We start from the raw sequence: 19,423 nt of genomic DNA, 5'->3' as shown, positions 1-19,423 counted from the left end.
CAACATTCAACCGCTAACCCTCCTACTTGCCCTGTGATTTTATGTCCATAGTCACATGTGGGAAACTCCCAAGGACAGCCATAACCTCTTCATATTTTTCATCTTCCAGGAAATGCAGTAGATTATGACGATCTGATTCTTTTAAACTCACCAAATCCTGGATAGTCTTAATTTTGTACTGAATTTAAAAAGAGAGAAAGAAAATAAATCCAAAGTCATAAAACTTTTCATAAAAGGAAAAGTATTAGCATGTTTACTAAGACAAAATCCAAGAACTTGTAGAAAAATGTTAAGATTATATATATTTCAAAGCAGAAAATACAACTTTATAGCATTTCATGGCCTTTTACTCCAAGGAAATTTAAATTTAGGATTTTTTTTTAATTACACAGTTAGCACAGGGTTATTTTTTTAAATTAGAAAAAGTTACAGGGAAAAAAAATAGCATTATATAAAATCTTGACCTAAGCAAGAACTATTGTGATTTGATGTGCTCAGTACATTGACCTTTATTTTCTATTTTAATGATAAAAACTTTTAAGAGTATGAATATATCTCCAAGTACAGCTATACCCTAAAGGTTTTATTATGGAATATTCTCATTTTTTGTTTTTTTTCTAAATATAGTTGTCCATTATTGCAGTAATATCCATCTTGGCTAAATGGATATTTAGGAGAGTGTTTTAATTTCCAGGTGTTTGGTGCTAGCTATTAAGTTTTACTTTCACAGACAGGGATTAGATCATGAGGCATGTGAAATGCCTGTTTTTAGATTCTGAACTTTTCAATTATGACTTAAATAAAACAAGTACTTGGAAAGAGAACTCTGGTACAAATTTCTAATATAAATTTATTAGTGCTACCTAATATACTATCAAATCCAATGTCTATCTTCTGCCTACTTTGTTGAATGGATATAATGTAACGTTTAAAATCTCCAACCAAAATTATAATTTCACTGTTTTATTTTATATTTCCTCAAGTTTTTCATTTATACATACGGTACTTTGGCTCTCTCTTAAGATTCATTATGTCTTCACTATAATTGTATTTCTAAAGAAGAATTATCTTTATTTGAACTACTTATTTTTCAACGTTTATTTTGTTCATATTAAACTAATAAACCATTACCCAACATTTAACCACAAATGAAATGACTGAAAAGTATACAGTGCATTTTTATTTAGTATATTCATTTTTGGTAACATAAGGAACAAAGTGTTAACTGTTAAGCTGCACTGACTCCTAAGAGTAGTAAAATCACTTACAGTAGTAAGATACTATAAAACAGCTACCTCATCAAAAAAATATGAACAGAACCACTTGAGGGATAGTTTGAGAATGTTTAAGACATCCTAAATCTAAAAAATTCATGGTAACCATTTCTAGAAAACTTCCATGTTATCTTTAAGTAACATGACAAATTGCTGGAAAATGATTTGAAAGTAGCAAAGAATTACCTTTTTATGATTAGAAACCCTTCTAAGATTGTCCTCTTCAATGTGAGGGAGCTGCAGAAGGGGAGACTTAAACTGCTGAAGGCCTTGCACGGCCATCTGGGACAGCTTCATGCAGTTTTCTAGGGATGCCAACGTTGGAGCACGAAACTCCCTTTCTTAGAAAGAATAGGAGGAAAAAAAAAAACAGAGCTGGACTGTCTATATGTTCAAGAGTATACAATTCATCACAAAAACAAGATTCATGTGACTATCCGTAATCCCTCAAATTTTAAAATCACAGTGTTGACTTTCCTTTAAAAGATATTAGATAAAATACAAAATATATACAAATTTGGTCAAATACACATTGTCCAGCAACAACCACTGATTTAATAGAAAAATTCTTTACATCAGCTCCAAAAACGGTACATTCTCAGACATTACCGGTACCAAGAACATAATGACACCATGCCAAGAATAGACATTATCCATCAGAACAAACCACAACCACTATCCCCTTTTTTAAGGATCTCCCTTTCCATTACTGACCACAACTCCCTCATTCTTTTTTCCCTTTATGCAAAACCTACTACATGTCAAATGAGTCATCATGACATCACTTAGAGAATCACTTCAAACACACTATTAAAATGCAGAATAACCTAACTCTAAAAATATTCAGAGGAAGGAAAAGGATATTTTAAATCTTTGCCAAAATAAACAATAAAACGTGAAAAAATTAAATTCAAAACATAATGATTTGTGATAAATACTTTACATAATGGAAAATACATCGAAAGAAATAAGAAAAACCATGAACAAAATTGGGAAAGCTGCTTCAACTTACAGACAGAATCACAGTAAGTGCCCTTAATCTTAAAGCTATGAAGTGTAATCTGCATATGCTTGCAATAAACAGTACAACATAATTAATTGTTTCCTCCTCACCTTCACGGCTCCGGGCCATTATTATTAGTTGGCAGATTACATTAACCATTTCTTGAAGTAGGGCAGGGCATTTTTTCAACATAAATTGTTGATCTGCAAAACAATTTTTAAAAACCCTGAAATCAATCATTCCACTTTTATGATTGATTGTTAAAACATCTTTATCAACTGTAGTCTAAGACTAATACTAAATGTAAATTGTCTTACAAATATCTCACGTGACCCCAGAATTTTACAGGTTGAACCCAACAGTGTCACCTCAGCAGCACTATGTCAAAAATCAGTCAGAAAACCCAGCTCAGATCAGATGTTCGTTCCAAAGGCAAATTTTCAATATTATGGTGTTGGGCTTTATTAATTAACTCCCTACTTTTTTTTTTTTTTTGAAATAGTAATACTCTAATCTTAACCTTACTGCACTTAAAAACGAATTTTCTTCTTGGGCACCTAAGTTTCTATGAGTATAATTATGGATAAATCCAAAGACTAAGCTTAAGAATAAATGTCAACTAAATGGAGAAAGAAAATGGGCAGAGGAGGTGGAAGAGAAAGAAGAAACAAGCGAGGGGAGGAGAGAGAGGAGACACTCTTTCATTTATACTGCATGTAATAATATAATATTTAACCATTAAAATAATCCATTGGGTTAATATTCAACCTAAAAAAATATTTGTTCCCTATTTTTTAGGTAACTGGTAAAACTGGAGATGGTCTCATATCTGTACAGAACATTAAGGACAGAATTACTAGTTAACTTGCAACTCTAATAACAATGGCTAAACAGTGCTCCCTCATTCCATCATAAGAAGCATCCTATCTATCACCAATCAGCCTCAACTGGCCTTGTTTTCAGAGGCATTTGATTACATTATTGGCTTAAAAGGGGTGAAGGGGTGTTACATTCAGAAATAACATTCATTCCCTAAAATAATAACTTTCTTTTAAAACTTCAATTGAAATAACGCAAGTGAAGAAGAGATGACACTCAAATTCATAACATCCCTGGAAACACCGCTGTCCCAATCCACTGCTTTTCTTTTAAGTAGAATTAGATGACTTCAAGTACTTATTATTGGTAACCACCGCTGAAGGGTGACAGTGGTGGAGTAATGGAGTTGATGGAGGTATCTGCTTTGAAATCCATAAGTCCCCACCTAAAGCTGACAAAATCTTTTTTTTTTAAGTCATTAGGAATTATTGTATAATCTGCAATTGACTAAACATTTCTCAGAGTACTCTCACTTTGAAATACTAAATTTTAACATTTACCAAAACATCTGATTTCCTTAGACCTTTGAAGTCTTTGTGAAGTAATTATGTAGCATACAGATTTCTTTTCAAAATGTCTTTAAGCTAATTATTTGAGGGGGGGAAAAAAACAGCAACAAAAACACTGCACCATGAGGTCTAATTAAATCTGCTGCTTTCGTACCACTACAACCCTGCAGATAGTAGAATCACAGATACCTTCTTCAAGGGTCTCAGGAATTTTCATTCTAGCAAGATGAGACAGTAAAAGAACTCTGGCCTTCAGGCTATATGGGCAGGTAAGTGGAGGCTCATTCTTCTTTAAATTAATGCTGCCAATTTCTCTGATTAGCTAGAGTAAATAAAATAATTATTCAAAAATAAACATTTTAAAAAGCATTAACTTTAATAATTAAATGCTTATCAAGGAATTTTGGAGAAACGCCTAACCTGAGGTATCAGAATATTATCTGTTGGTCTGCTTGTGGCATCTTTATTATATTGAGGATCAAATTCAGAGGCTCCAGCTAAAACCATGATAAGACCTAAGAAAACAAAAGAAAGATGAGGGTAAATAAATATATTTGCTCACTACTCATTTCCCCTCTTATGATACTTCATTAATCCTAGAGTGAGGCAGTTTTCTAATCACGCACAGTGCTTAAAAATCATTTGAACTCCACTACTAACAAGTATTAATTTCTCCCATATAAAAAGAAATGGCTCACTTTTTCAAAGATGAGCAATATTACCTTTTCTATCACAAGTGACTAGAAATATACATCAAATTAAGGGCCAAAGCAACTGGATGCATTAAAATCACTTCCAATATTATCTGTTTCTAGACCGAGGCATGTGTTCCACAGAAACTTTCTACAGTGTTCAGTATTCCATGTGATATTAATACACGTTATATGAAAGAAAGGGGACTCTATGGCTGAATATGGCTGAGAAATAATGAGTTTAAAAGTTTTAAGTTTCTTCACTTCATGACTTCTCAGAGCCTTGAATAAACTAAAATACACTGTCATTTACAGAAACTTTTATTCCAGAACCCTGGAGAGTTGTGTGGGAGTAGTGTTACTGGAAATACATATGATGTGCAGCCACATATATTCGCACGAGTCATGTTAGCTTATACAGGCTCTTTAATGACTGGACCTATAACCATCAACCTAACCTTGCAGCAGAAAATAACATATGCGATGTATTCAGAAAAAGCAGGACAGTATAGCAGTGAAGTGCATAAACCCTGGAGTTTTCACTTACTAGCTAAATAAACTACACAATAGTTTTCACCTCTCTATGCGCCTGTTTCTTCATATGTGCCTGACATACAGTATGCACAGTAGTATGTGTGAGCTATTACTATCACTATCTTCAAATGTTTTCATGAAAACAACTGGTCCTAAGACAGCTATGTAAATGGTGCCAATGCTAAAGTAAACAAGGGTATACAATCAAACCTACAAGCTAAAATATATTTTTTAATAGAACTGTGTAAGGCTAAGCACCACTCTCAGAAATGAAACAGAAATCAAGATCACTGATGCAAAAAAAAAACATTAAAATAGATTATAACACGAAACATTTTCATAAGGGAATAAGTTCTCAATTATTAGGGTGGTGCAAAAGTAATTGCGGTTTTTGTAATTATTTTTAACCTGTTAAATCGCCATTACTTTGCACCAACCTACATTTCAACATTGGTGAAATGTTGCACCAACCAACATTTCAATCCAGCATAAGGAAGAGTGATATGTGTGCATAAGGGAAAATAACACTCACTCATTCCTCAGAAACAAAAGGCCTCTCATGATTCAGAAACACAGTCTCTATTAACACAGTCATAACCCTGAGGTGTCTCTTTCTGGTTACCAAGAAAGTCAGTAAAATTTGCAAATCCAAAATACGGAAAAGTCCATTTAGGGTTTGGAGTAAAAACGCATTCTCCAGTGAAGCACAATTTAAAACTTATTGTCTTCTTTTTGTTTACTTAAGGAGGGGAAAGGGGACATTTATGATTTCTGCAGAGCAGTGATTCTGAAAGGCAATACTACATGGTCCAGGGATAAAACGTACAATGCTACTTTCACGGGATCAAGCAAGTATTTAAGATAGTACTTCCTTTTTTTCATAAGAAATTCTGAAATAAGACTCTAGGAATGAAATATTTTAGCAGTTTTCTTTTACTACACCTAAAGACCTCTACTTATTTTACAATTAATACAGTATAGTGTACTGATTTATGACTCAGGAGCCAGACTGCCTGGGTTCAATGTTCAATCCCAGCTGTGTCACTTACAGACAGTGACAGAGTTTCCTCATCTATGAAATGTGCTTAAAAACAGTACTTACTTATGGGGGGCACAGCAAGGATTAAATAAGCTATTACATGTATAGTCCCTAGCAATGCCTGGCACACAACAAATACTCAAGAAATGTTACCTGGTATTATTACAAAATTAGCCCCCATGAAGCTTTGCCATAAAATTTCTGAAACACACACACACACACACACACACACACACACACACACACACACGGCTGAGTAAAAGGGAATAATAAAAATACAGATCAAGAAATGGGACAAAGAGTGTTAGCATTTTCCTCCATCTTTAGTTACATGAACTAAGTGTCTATAAAAGGGTTTCTTCAGTTGAATGCATATCAACTATATAAATGACTCAGAAATTTAATGACAAAGTTACTTAAATTTACTTACGTTTCATATCCATATTTCGTGTTTTATAAACAAAATATGTATAAATCTGTGTTGTGCGTATTAGAATCTGATCTCCACTATAGCGTATTGAACGATACCACCAAGAGCCCTAAAACACAAATAAAATTAAACAACAAATAAAGCATGAAAACTGTAATAAATGTTAAGTTTGAAGCAACACATTTATGGTCAAATTTTCTAAATGTTCATAAACCAATAAAAATACCTGAGCTTTAGAACAAATGCCTTTGCTGCACTTTTCAAATCATTTATTTAGCAAATATTTTTATCTGCTAGAAATTGAAGACAAACTAGGAACGAAACAACCCATTTCTATAAGCAACAAGCTGGTTCCTGACACGTAGCATGTCTTCAATAAATATTTAATAAGTGTAGGAGCAACTTTACAGTTGACATACTACTTTCATCCACATTTGTTCCATACAATTGGATCCTCATACAACAATCCTATTAAGAAGGTAAGAAGGTTAATTATTAACCTCACTATCGGATTCAGGTACTATTAATCAGAAAGAACACTACCAATCATGAAAGTAATAAATAGTGGGGGCTGAAAGGGGGCTCAGTTTGTCAGAGCGAGGGCTCTGGGCAACAGGGCTGCCGGTTCGATTCCCACATGGGCCAGCGAGCTGTGCCCTCCGTAACTAGAATGAGGTCAATGAGCTACCGCTGAGCTCCCGGATGGCCAGATGGCTCAGTTGGTTGGAGCAAGTGCTCTCAACCACAAGGTTGCCAGTTCGACTCCCACAATGGAGGGTGGGCTGTGCCCCGTGCAACTAAGATTGAACACAGAACCTTGAGCTGAGCTGCTGATGAGCTCCCGGATGGCTCAGTTAGTTGGAGCATGGGCTCTCAACCACAAGGTTGCCATTTGGCTCCCGCAAGGGATGGTGAGCTCTGCCCCCTGCAACTAGCAACGGCAACTGGATCTGGAGCTGAGCTGCGCCCTCCACAACTAAGACTGAAAGGACAACAACCTGACTTGGATGGAGCTGATGAGAGTCCTGGGCAAAACACACCACTGTTCCCCAATAAAAAGTCATGGAAATACACACTCTTCCCCAATAAAGTCCTGTTCCTCTTCCCCAATAAAATCTTCAAAAAAAAAAGTAATAAACAGTAAAATCATAAACGTTATGGTATCTCCATATTGAGATACTATGCAGCTGTTTTTAAAAACGAGGTTGCTCTATATGTTGTGCCCCTAATATGTGAAGCAAAAAAAAAAAAGTCACAACACAATACACATAGTAAGATCACTTTTTTAAAACAATGTGTTTGTATACATAAGTGCATGCAAGAATATTTGAAAGGGAAAACACCACACACTTAGCGGTGATTATCTCTGACAGATAAATGGAGTTGAGGGAGGTGGTGAAGGAACACTTTCATTTTAAACTCTAAATACACCTGTATTATCTTAGTTGTGTGTAACTTTGGGATTGGAAGTAGATACGTTTGACATACATCAGTGATGTCACCTTTAGAAGACTTTTGAACTATATTTGAATATAAGATTCTTAAAATTCAAGTATCAATGGATTATATTTTAATACAAATTATATTTTCTTTTTTTTCTTTTATGCCCCCCCCGCCGCCCCCCTCTGACTGCCCCACACACGGGGTCTTTTTCAAATTATATTTTCTTAGGGAGACTCCAAAGTATGCCATCAAATCTTTTTTCAAAGTGGGAAAAAAAACGTTATTAAAAAGAGCCAGAACTTACCACAACAACGGGAAGGATAACCATGAATGCCAACCCATATACAAGTAAAACCTAGAATTGAAAAGAGAAAAAAATGATGGCCTTTATCAGGCAAATTATAACATCCATGAACACTTATTTTGAGGCTTATATGGGGAAGGCACTATTAAAAATACTCCTCATGTATTATTTCGTTTAATCCTTACTTTCAAACTCTATGAGGAAGGTACCATTATTATTTTCCTGATGCAGACAGAGAACCTGCAGCATATATAGGTTACATGGCTTGTCCTGGGTCACACAACTAGTAGGTGGTGGAGCCAGAATTGGCATTCCAGCTCTAGAACCTATGCTCTATTTCACTATAATTATCTTTTAATTTGCTCTATAGATATCTTTTAATTTGCTCTATAAATAACACCAGCCAAACAGCTTTCTAAATTATATTTCCCTTCCAGTAAAGTGATTATGTATCTACACCTTGTCAAGTGGTTAGTGCCTTGGAAATAAATGATAGAACCCTACTTGGTTCCTTTGCCTACATATCAAGGAGCAACTTCATAAGGTTCTGTTTGAAGTCTGTTGGTCTCCTACTGCTTGCTCCCAAATCTAGTAGCTAACTACCTTTCTCTTTTATATTCCAAGAGTAACCCTAAGCATGATAAACATATATAGCAACCATACTGAAGGTAACAAATGCTAATCTGCCACAAAATCAGATTATCTAGCCATTGTAAACAAATTACAAACCATATATTTTTTTTTTATTGCTTCAAAAATAGCTCCTAGAAAAACACTTTCAAAAAAGACAATCGCCTACTTCTCAACAATAGGTTAAGGTAATTCCTGATGTTTTAGAGTTCAGCGTCTATAACTGAAGTCTGATATCCTACTGCATCCTAAAGTACCATATGAAACATATACCATTAATTTAGCATATGTTAAGATTAATCTAGCCTGGGTAAATGTGAAACGAAGGATAATTTAAATTTTGAGCACCATAAAAAACAGTAGTTCCCCAATCCAAGGGTAGGACCCAATTTTCCTCAAAAGGAAAATCACCACAACTTTAAGGTTTTAAAATTACATTTAGAACACGCTGCCCCAAACCAACAACCTAATAATGGGAACCAATTATTTTCTCCATTACATACCAAGTTTCACAATACACACTTAAATTAAAAACAGCATAGCAGTATTTTCATTGTAATAGCTCTATAGCAACAAGATATGTCAAACACATTGTATTAGGTTAGTGCAAAACTATTTGCGGTTTAAAAGGTTAAAAATAGGGTGGGCCGATGGCTCAGCTGGTTAGAGCGCCAGCTCTGAACAACAGGGTTGCCTGTTCAATTCCCACATGGGCCAGAGAGCTGCGCCCTCCACAACCAGATTGAAGGACAACGACTTGGAGTTGATGGGCCCTGGAGAAACATACTGTTCTCCAAGATTCCCCAATAAAAATTTTTAAAGAAGAAAGAAACCACAGCAAGCCTCCCCTGCAGCCCCACCCTTGCCCTCAGGCTACATCGCGGCTGCCTGGCAGCCCCTGCAGCTCAGGCACTGCAAAAAAATAAATAAATAAAAGGTTCAAAACTGCAATTACTTTTGCACCAACCTAATAATATGTCTTATTTAAGTGCACTCACCAAAATTGAATTTTTCTGGTCAACTATCCAAGCTGGCAGGGCAATTCCAAAGCTTGTGGCTAAAATAAGAAGAATATTTCTGAAGAGTCTCCACTTCCAGTTTTATTTATTTATAATCCTAAAATTTTGCCTCACCCCCCCCCAAAAAAAAAACCCTGAGAAAGAGTATCTCATTATGTATGTTCCCTCCTATTGTACAAAAGTTAAGGGATATAATTTATGCCTGAAACTAAATTTTTCCAGAAGGGGAAAAAAAATAAAAAATAAAATTCAATCTAAGTACATGAATGCCTTCTTCCTAGAAAATCTACATTCTTTTATATTTCCTGAGTTTATGTAAACACTATAAAGGTTTAAAGTCAGCAAAAAAAAAAAAAAAAAAAACAGATTTTTTTCATCCAATTTTTATCAACTAACTGGAAATGATGAATGACAATACTACTCTTTGCATCAAATCAAAGTTCTATCTTCAAAACTAGTCTCTAGAAAGAAAAATAAAGTAAAAATTAATTAAAGAGAAGTCAATTTACATATCTGCTTAACTCCTTGTGGTTGCAATTTTCCTATTCATAATCTTTAAAACATCAAAATATTCTTTTCAATTTAGTTAACATTTTCATAATATACACCATATCCCCAGTACGTTTTAATCATCATTTACCATACCTTGTGGTCCATCTGGATTTCCAAACTCTTCCCAATTTTTCCGGGACTCTTCATCAGTTAAACTAGCATCAAAAGAACAAGGTGTAACCATTAGAAAGCCCCATCTGAGAAATAAGTATTCATATATACAAACTCCATTAACCAACCAACTCATTTCTTAAAGATACTAATTTCAGATAATCAAGAAAAGCCTCTCTGAAATTAGAAATAAAGGGGGAGGGAGAGAAAGGAATTCTGCATTAACAGAAAATGCCAACTATTACGCCTTGATACAAATTCCTGGTTGGCCCATGTGTCCTCAAGTTTAGCCAGTTCAAGCCAACAGATGAAATTTTAAAGGCTAATACATTTTCTGAGAAGGCAGGGAGGATTACAAGTGACTTTTTATCATATGCTCATATAGTTTCCAAAATTTCTTCAATGAGCATGTTCATACTTTAAAAATGATATATACCTATTTTCTAAATATAAATTTAATACAAAATTAATAATCCCTCTAAAACTGGCACCACATTCTCAAAGAAAAAAAATACTTATAAAACTCCATTGCTGTGGGAAAGGTCATCTGTATTGTGCTGAAATCACAGTTTTCTCCTAAGCCAACTGCCAGTAGGACTAGGAAAGTACCTGCTAAAGCAACAGCTTCCTAACCCAGGCAATATGAAAGTGACAGAGCGAATGTTGTAAAATACCTAAATACAAATGTAACCGCTAACCTGGGCAATGGCTCAAGGCACAGAGTGAGAGTGGTTTTATTCCAAGTCCCAGTATAGATGTTTAAAAAACATTAAAAGAAAATTTTAATTCTTGCAAAAAACTTTAGTGTTGTTAAAGAGACAAGGCAGACACACACACAAAACTAAGCAATAGTACAGAAGGCATTCATGTACACCAGTTGGTAAAAGATTATGCTTATGTCAAAATCTAATTTTTTAGCCGTATTTCTATTTCTCAGAATACATGCACTTAAGATACAATGTAGGTTCTATTCAACCAAGTTCCATGTTGAGAGAGAGAATGCAGAAGTACCTTTATAAAACAGCAAAAATTTTCAACGATTTTTTTTAAACTTATCTCTTTGGTCATTTATGAAAATAAGTACCTTGACATCTTTAGTTCTTATTTAACTAACTCCACTTACACTATTTGGACTAAGGCCACAGTAAAATACTGTGAAATTATTTTTTTCCATTAGGAGCTAATGGAAAGCATTATTAGGGACACTGCAAGTTAATAAGGAGTGGTGTCAAGATTCTTTTCTGCTGAGAGAGGGATGTTTCTCAAAAACTTTTGCTCTGGTATACCTGTACAATAGCCCACCTCACCCAGAGCTTTAGCTACTGTTTCTCTCAATATTCTGTCTTCTAATTCGATTTCGTTTGTCCCAAATTATTATCTGTCCCCTTCTGCCTTTCTGCTGATGACAGCACAATAAACTGCTCTGTTCTCTGTATAATGCCCTAGGATCTTGCAAGATCAAGCACAGCTCATATTATAGAAAAACTTGGTTTTTAACCTGCACACACATTTGATTACAATTCCATGAACTCATTCATTAACCCAACTTGTACAACTGCTGTGTTACACGCTGGATACTCAATCAAATTAAAGGATCAACTTTTTAAAAAGTCAGTGTAAAAAAAGCAACTGATTTTTTGCTAGTTATTAGTGCTTTAGTATACTACCATTCCTAAGACACAAAGTACTTAAAAAGCTATGTGATTTGTTAGTTCATATACAACAAGCTTAAACAAGACCAATGATACCAATTTTTAAAAATTCAATGAGTATCAAGTTTCCTAAACATGATTATATCCCTTCACTTTGGAAGTGGGAGATTGTGTCCTAGATCCAATTATGAATCTAATGAAGTATATGCCCCTTTTGCTCTGGAAAAAATAGACAATTACAAATATACATAAATTCTGTATACAATTTCAGAAACAGATTATAAATCCTGATCTAGAGAATGCTTTCTCTAAATTATATGTGAGTGACACTGAGTGGGCTATGGAGAGCTAAGCTGCATATTCAGGTGTACGAACACATGAAAACAAAATTTTTAAAAATTACAGTAGCTTTAAGGTAATATCTCTGCTGCCCACTTGTTATAAAGTAGCTTTAAAGATGAGTTTTATACCTGAAAGCCAAATCCCAACTATATCCACAAGATTGAACCAGAGAATTCAACAGTTGACCTAATGCCTCAATGCCTACCAGGTAAAATCTGGTATTAAGATATAGGAATCCAGCTAGTTTATCATAATGGGCAAATAAGGGAAGAGAAAATGTCCTGAATCACCAAAGCAAATGCTAAAAAATTTTGCATATCAAAGCCTATAACTGCATTCCAAAAGTTGCTTGAGTTATATTTAGGCTGCTAGAGTTATACATAAGATGGGAGCTTCAATTCAATTAGTCAGAACGTATATTGAGTAAAATGCACACCTTTATCTAGTTATACAAGTTACAACATCTCAAAGTCTGAGTCCCATAATCATTTACTTCTTAATTTGTCTGGGAGATCACCAACACATTTTATATACAAAACATTCTATACCTCAATCATAACCAAAGACCATGTGTTATTCTTCTGTACTTTTTAGAATAGTGACCATACATCATAAAGAGTCAGATTTCAGTAACCTGAGAGCTTGAAAATGTTACAACATCAGAAGAATGAGGGGGGGAAAAATAAATGCACCAAAAGCACCAAAACTAAAACTACTAATTAAATAATCTTGGCTATCTGATGACCTCTGGAAATCTTGATTTCTTCTTAAATTACCTGAAGACAGCAACTAAAGCTCTACAATACTTGAGCAATGAGAGTAAATGCTTGAAGGAGACAGTGAAAAAAAAAGGGGCTTGGAGGGCACCACCTGAAAGACAGCAGTTTGGAGGACATCTGCTATATAGAAAAGAAAATGTAGTACACATTTCAGAAGCTCCTGAGGGCACTGCTTTATTACAGAATAATGCCCACATGGACAACAAGCAATCCACAAGAAAGCAGGGAGGGCAGATACTCAATACACTTTTATAAGCACAAAAATGAGTATGACAGTATTTCCCAAACTTCTCACATTCATGTGCCACTTACAGTTTGCTATTAATGAGTATCCTATTATTTATTTTTTAAATTAGCTCACAAAATTATACATTGCTCAGTACTCGAAATAAAGACATCTTGTCTTTATTTTATTCTTTAATTCAACAGACAAGCTGTTCAGAGATATACCTATCATGAGTCCTAAAGATTCCAGCTAACTTTTGTTTCTTGCAATATTAACACTCAAAGAACAACTACGTCTAATTTTATGTAGTCTATCTTGTTTCTAAATTAAACTGGTCCTTAAAGAGTTTAAATGAGACACTCTACACTGCCAAAACAGGAGAAATAGATTAAGCCTAATAATAAGCCTAGAAATGCAAGCAGGTGTAAGTCCATCCTCTTCTAATCAGGATGCTTAGAAAATAGCTCAATTAACATATAACTTACTAGTTGATCTAACCAACTTCAGATGGCAGAAGCACTAGTCTAACTTATTTAAAAGTAAGGTTTAGTTAGATCACCACTTTACGGTTGCCAGGTAGTTCTATAAATGACAGACTCAACATATGAGATCAGCATTTAATAAAAGCATATGACAACTATTTTACTTACTATTTTATTCAAATAGAAAGCTATCTTTATCACTCTTAAAAATGTGTAATGGGTACTGTGATACTTACGCTGCATATGCTTTTGCTATCCTCATGAACATAACTTCATCACCTCCTTTATCTGGATGATACTTAAGTGACAGCAAACGATACTGTTTCTTAATTTCTGCCACTGTTGCCCCCTAAAAGGAAAAGCTTTGTTTTAGTAAAAAATAACAATGTTGTAAAAACAAAATCCATCCCATTTTGAACTTAAAATATGAACTACTCAAAATTTTCAAAAAGAGAAAATGAGGGTTTTTTTCTATTTTGTCCCATAAATTATACCCCAAGTACTTTTTAAATAAAAATATACTTTGTCTAATACATTTATTCTATTGAGCACCTACTATGTGCTATGCAGTACACTAGGCACCGATAAGAGAATAAAACCATATATGGTTGACCCTTGGACAACTTGGGTTTGAGCTACACGGGTCCATTTATACACGGAGTTTATGTTTTTTTGGTATCCATGGTTTCATATCCGCGAGTTCAACCAACTGCGGATCGAAAACAGTATTTTGGAATTCCCACTCGCAATGAACCAACTGCAGATCAAAAACACTATTTTCCATCCCATCTGCAGATGCAAAGGGCTGACAATAGAGTCAAAAGTCACAAGTGAATTTTCGCCTGGGCAGGATCAGCGACCCATCCCCCACGTTGTTCGAGGGTTAACTGTAATGCCATATTTAAATAAAAGGATAGTGACATTTAAATATTGAAGAATGATCACGGTAAATTAAGTCTAACTGAAAAAAATCCTCAAATCAAAGGTTAACTTCCTTTCTAAGAAATAATCTGAACAATATCTGGTTTCATCTGCTTGTCAATATTTTAATTTTAAGCAAATACTTAAGTTTACCTTAGTTGTTCTCTAATTAGACTCAATTTCTTTTTTGTTGTTGTTTTTTTTCTTTTTTCTTTACACTCAATTTCGATTAGTAAATTTTCATATTGATTTTTTCTAGCATTAAATTGCCCCCTGACCTTTTCATGTTTAAAGTCTCTGATGACCATGATCATCACAATAAGAAAAAGCAAATGATATGTCAACCTTTCTTCTACAAAGCGGAAAACTAAAAAATAAACACACTCCTTTCTCTGTATTATATGAATCTCTGGATCAAGCCATCTGCTGAACAGAGACTAGAAGTAAAAGCAAGTGGTTTGGGGGAAAACGGAAAGAGCACTCGATTCAGCTGGGCCACTAAGAAGTTATGGGACCCCAGATAAAACACAAATTTTCCAGGCCTCATTTTCTCCATCAGAAAAAAAAAGGCTAGATGACCTCTAGCATTCATTTCAGTTCCAACTTTCCAGTGATATACCTAAAAGATTACTTTCTGTTAGGACCCATCAAGCAAGTTCAATCAAGAGATCACCCATGGGGTACACCCAAGGTTAACCCGAATTTCTATGATAATGACACCATTTCTTTGTAAGACATAAAGACTTAACATGCTGCCTTGTGTCAACTGATACAGGGTCGTAAGATTTTTATCATCCAAGTAACATATATTAACTTCCTGGTTTTAACTTTGCATTAAAGCAATCTTACACATCTTTTTAAAATATACTCATTCACTAACTTCTCATTTCATCTTCAAATATTCTTACATTTTTAGCAATTACAAACCAATCCTTAATAGGATAGCAATTAACATCTACAGTTTTAAAAACAGGTATATTAGAATAATAATGGATTAGATCTTATTTTAATAAAAAATTTAACTGACCAAAGTCTGATCTTTTATAGGCACAACCCACTTTCTTTTCGAATATGGACCTATATAGTATTTTCACAGGATCATTAAACTAAAGTGCATTATATAAAAATACTACTTACAGGATCCAAATTTAATACTTCATAAGGATTGTATTCTTGATATTCTCGATCTGTTTTGGAAACTTTGTATGCAAGGAATAAAAACAATGCCCATCCTGCAAGCAGAACTATTTTCCTGTTTAGGAAAAAGACAAGTGAAGTATAAATAGATACATCTATATGGTTTTACTTTAAGAGTTATTATGGCAAGATTAAGCCATAAACAATCTAAGGTAGTCAGTCTCATATCACTATGCTATTGACTCCAATTCTACAATCACTGTATTATAAACTCCTGTTACAGCAAGGACAGTGTCTTTTTCACCTATGAATTCTCTAGAATCTTGTACAGTGCCTGGCATGTAATATTCTCTGTTACTATTTGCAGAACTTTAAGTGCACAAGTTAATTCAACGTGTTACCTTATTGGACTATTACATCTGATCAAAATATATTAATACTAAGTATTCAGTAAACCATTTAATTTAAAAAAGAATTGCTTTTGACCTTGCAATAACACTTTTAGTAAGATAAACTACAAAAAATAATGGGTCAACTGTGATGAATAAATTGCCTTGTTTATAATAGCAAAACTTTGGAAACAACTTAAATGTTCATTTATAGGGAATGAATAAACCATTTGTAGGAAACTAAATAAGCCAAGATAGAACCACACAATGGAACATTTTTTAGCCAATGTAGGTATAGAAAGATGTGCATAATAGGTTTAAAGGTATAAAAGAACATATAATTTGGGGAAAATAACTAATTTCTTCTTTCTAATATGTTCTGTTTATAAAAATATTTAAAAGATTGATATTATCAGTGTTGGAAGGCTAAAGAAAAAAAAAAGCTCTCATACACTCTACACCCTGAAGGACTGTTTGGCAATACAAAAGAAGTACATACCCATTTAACTATCCATCTACTCCACTTCAAGAAACTTAGAAGGAAATAAACTAGAATTAAATATACATAGTGTAAAAGAGTGGTTAACATATAAATAGCAGAAAACACACACACACAGATGTCCATCAACAGAGTACTAGGCAAATAAATTAATAGTGTATCCATATGGTGAAATACTATCTAGCCACTAAAAATAATATTTGTGGTGGAAGACTATCTACCTTGTATTGCTAAATTAAATAAAGAAAAACAGCTTTCAAAGCTGTATGTACATATAATATAATCCTATTTTTGTAAGTTTATTATAAATAAAAATATAGAAGGTAAATCATCTTAGCGGCTATCTTTAAGTAATGGAATTGAATGATTTTTGTTTTGTATACCCTTTGTATCACAATTTATTACACCGAACAGGAACTGTTAAACAAAGACATAAAATGAATCATAAGAGGCCTAATCACACAAAATTCAAGTGACCTGCTTTGAAAGACAGGAAGAAAACACATTCCATGTGTGTAAACTCTCATGGTAGGAACCTAGCTTAAACGTGTTTATTTGGAATGAGACTCTATGATCCAGTTTCAACCTACCTGCTTACCTTTATCACCCTGGTTTTTCAAGCAAAATAAATCCCCATCTCGCAGAGTTCCCTAAGCTTTCACCACCGTCATGCTTGTGCTCCCTTAGATCTTTCTACCTACAATTCCCATTTCCCACCTCTGCCAATCCAAACTATATCCATCCTTCAAGACTCAACTCAAATTATCTACCCTTGAAGGAGCAACCCTGGTCAAAGTGATCAATGGGGACACTGTGGTTAGTCACAAAGAAGCACAAACCATGACTTTCCTCCCCTGACTTGCAGTAAACAACCTGAGCACATGGACAGGTTCTTCATGCACTTCTGACTAACTCCAGAGTAGCTCAGATGCAAACTTCTTTCTATCTGGCCAAAATAATGCTCTAAACCAGGGGTGTCCAAACTGCGGCCCGCGGGCCAACTGCGGCCTGCAATCCATTGTTAATTGGCCCACAGCAAATTCCAAAAATATATTTAGTTTACTTAAATAAACCAGGGGAGGCAATAGTACTTCACCTCAAGGGAGTGGCCCGGCTGTTTGTGTATTTTACCGCATATGGCCCTTGGTGAAAAACGCTGAAAAAAGTTTGGACGCCCCTGCTCTAAACCTTATCAAGGGCATAATACTGCAAGCTGCTTTCCACACTATCTACAGGCCAAAAGAAGAGGGCGCCTACCTAGAACACTTTTACTCTTACCTGGCTATCTAGGGAGAGGTAGTTAAGAACATATGCTCTGGAACAAAACTACCTGAGGTCAATTCATAACTTCACCACTTACTAACATAGATCTTGGCAAGTTGCTTAGCCTTTGACAACTCAGTTTCCAACTTTTAAGATAGGCTTGAGAATTAAATGAGATGAGGTATGTAAAACACCTAGAAAGTGCCTCACAGACAGTAAATAATCATGTTAGTTAGCTATTGGCTACTACCCTGTTTCCCCGAAAATAAGACCTAGCTCGACAATCAGCTCTAATTATACTGTATTATTGTATTACATTACATTATATTACATTATATTATATTATATATTATATTATTATACTATATTACATTATATATTATACCAGTCTTACATTATAGTAAAATAAGACCAGGTCTTATATTAATTTTTGCTCCAAAAGATGCATTAGAGCTGAATGTCCGGCTAGGTCTTATTTTCGGGGAACACGGTATTAGTAACCTCTACCCAAATCTCAGCTCGGACCTTACTAACTTCTCTGCCTAGAGTCAGCGTTAAGAGTTCTTCCTTTGCTCGTTCCCTGCATCTCCCGCACAGCCCTTACTAAACTCTTATCATTACTTGTTTACTTGCCAGTAGCCCCCAAGACTGTAAGTGGTTGAACCAGGTCCATTTGTTAATACCTGACATATACATAGCAAACACACAATACCTACTTATCAAATACATGAAAATAACTTAAAATAGTAAATTTCAACGGAAACCTAGAGTTTGCTAGTAATACCCTCAATATGATAAAGAACACAAAAATGTACTTGATTCCCACACAAATTAGTAACTCCACATTTTCTTTAGTCAATTCTCCCAACAGGCAAACAAAGCTCAGAAAACAAAGGTAAGGGTGAAACTGGAAACCACTAAAGCAAGACATAAAGCAAACAAGGGTAGAAGAGAAAGGAAACAAGCGTAGGATATGCTATCTCCCTCGTTAGATGCTTTCTTTACAAGCAGCACCCGGCTCTCTGAGCCAAAGAATGAAGAAAGGAGAGGACAGGCTCATGACAGAACCCCCAGGCTGATAAACCACAACCAATAAAACCATGCTCTACTTTCCCAAGAGCCGAAGCAAAGGTGGAAACATAACGGACTGCATCATGCTCTGTGCCCAATTTTTTAAAAAAGCATGTTTGGTTCCTCTGAAAAAATAAGCATTTTCACTACATATAGCTTTAGTAATTAACTAACTTGTGAAGTCTTGGGGTTTTTTGTTTGTTTTTTTTTTTTTTTTTGAGCATACTTCAGAAGTCATTTTGC

At 34.7% G+C, this 19,423-nt stretch overlaps 1 protein-coding gene across 1 annotated transcript in view; it reads right to left on the bottom strand.

Annotated features, from left to right (window-relative positions):
- SEC63 (SEC63 homolog, protein translocation regulator) overlaps window positions 1-19,423 on the bottom strand; it is a 68,231-nt gene that overhangs the window by 31,133 nt on the left and 17,675 nt on the right. Inside the window, exons 3-13 of the mRNA XM_081045315.1 lie at window positions 15,959-16,073; window positions 14,137-14,249; window positions 10,402-10,463; window positions 9,736-9,794; window positions 8,108-8,158; window positions 6,361-6,469; window positions 4,086-4,180; window positions 3,855-3,987; window positions 2,388-2,480; window positions 1,461-1,615; window positions 31-178 (exon numbers count right to left, since the gene is read on the bottom strand). Of these exons, the coding sequence (XP_080901441.1) occupies window positions 31-178; window positions 1,461-1,615; window positions 2,388-2,480; window positions 3,855-3,987; window positions 4,086-4,180; window positions 6,361-6,469; window positions 8,108-8,158; window positions 9,736-9,794; window positions 10,402-10,463; window positions 14,137-14,249; window positions 15,959-16,073 (1,133 nt within the window). The remainder of the gene's footprint in view (window positions 1-30; window positions 179-1,460; window positions 1,616-2,387; window positions 2,481-3,854; window positions 3,988-4,085; window positions 4,181-6,360; window positions 6,470-8,107; window positions 8,159-9,735; window positions 9,795-10,401; window positions 10,464-14,136; window positions 14,250-15,958; window positions 16,074-19,423) is intronic.

This window comes from Rhinolophus hipposideros, assembly GCF_964194185.1.
Source record: "Rhinolophus hipposideros genome assembly, chromosome: 3".
NCBI lineage: Eukaryota > Metazoa > Chordata > Mammalia > Chiroptera > Rhinolophidae > Rhinolophus > Rhinolophus hipposideros.
This window is presented reverse-complemented; position numbering and strand designations above follow the sequence as displayed.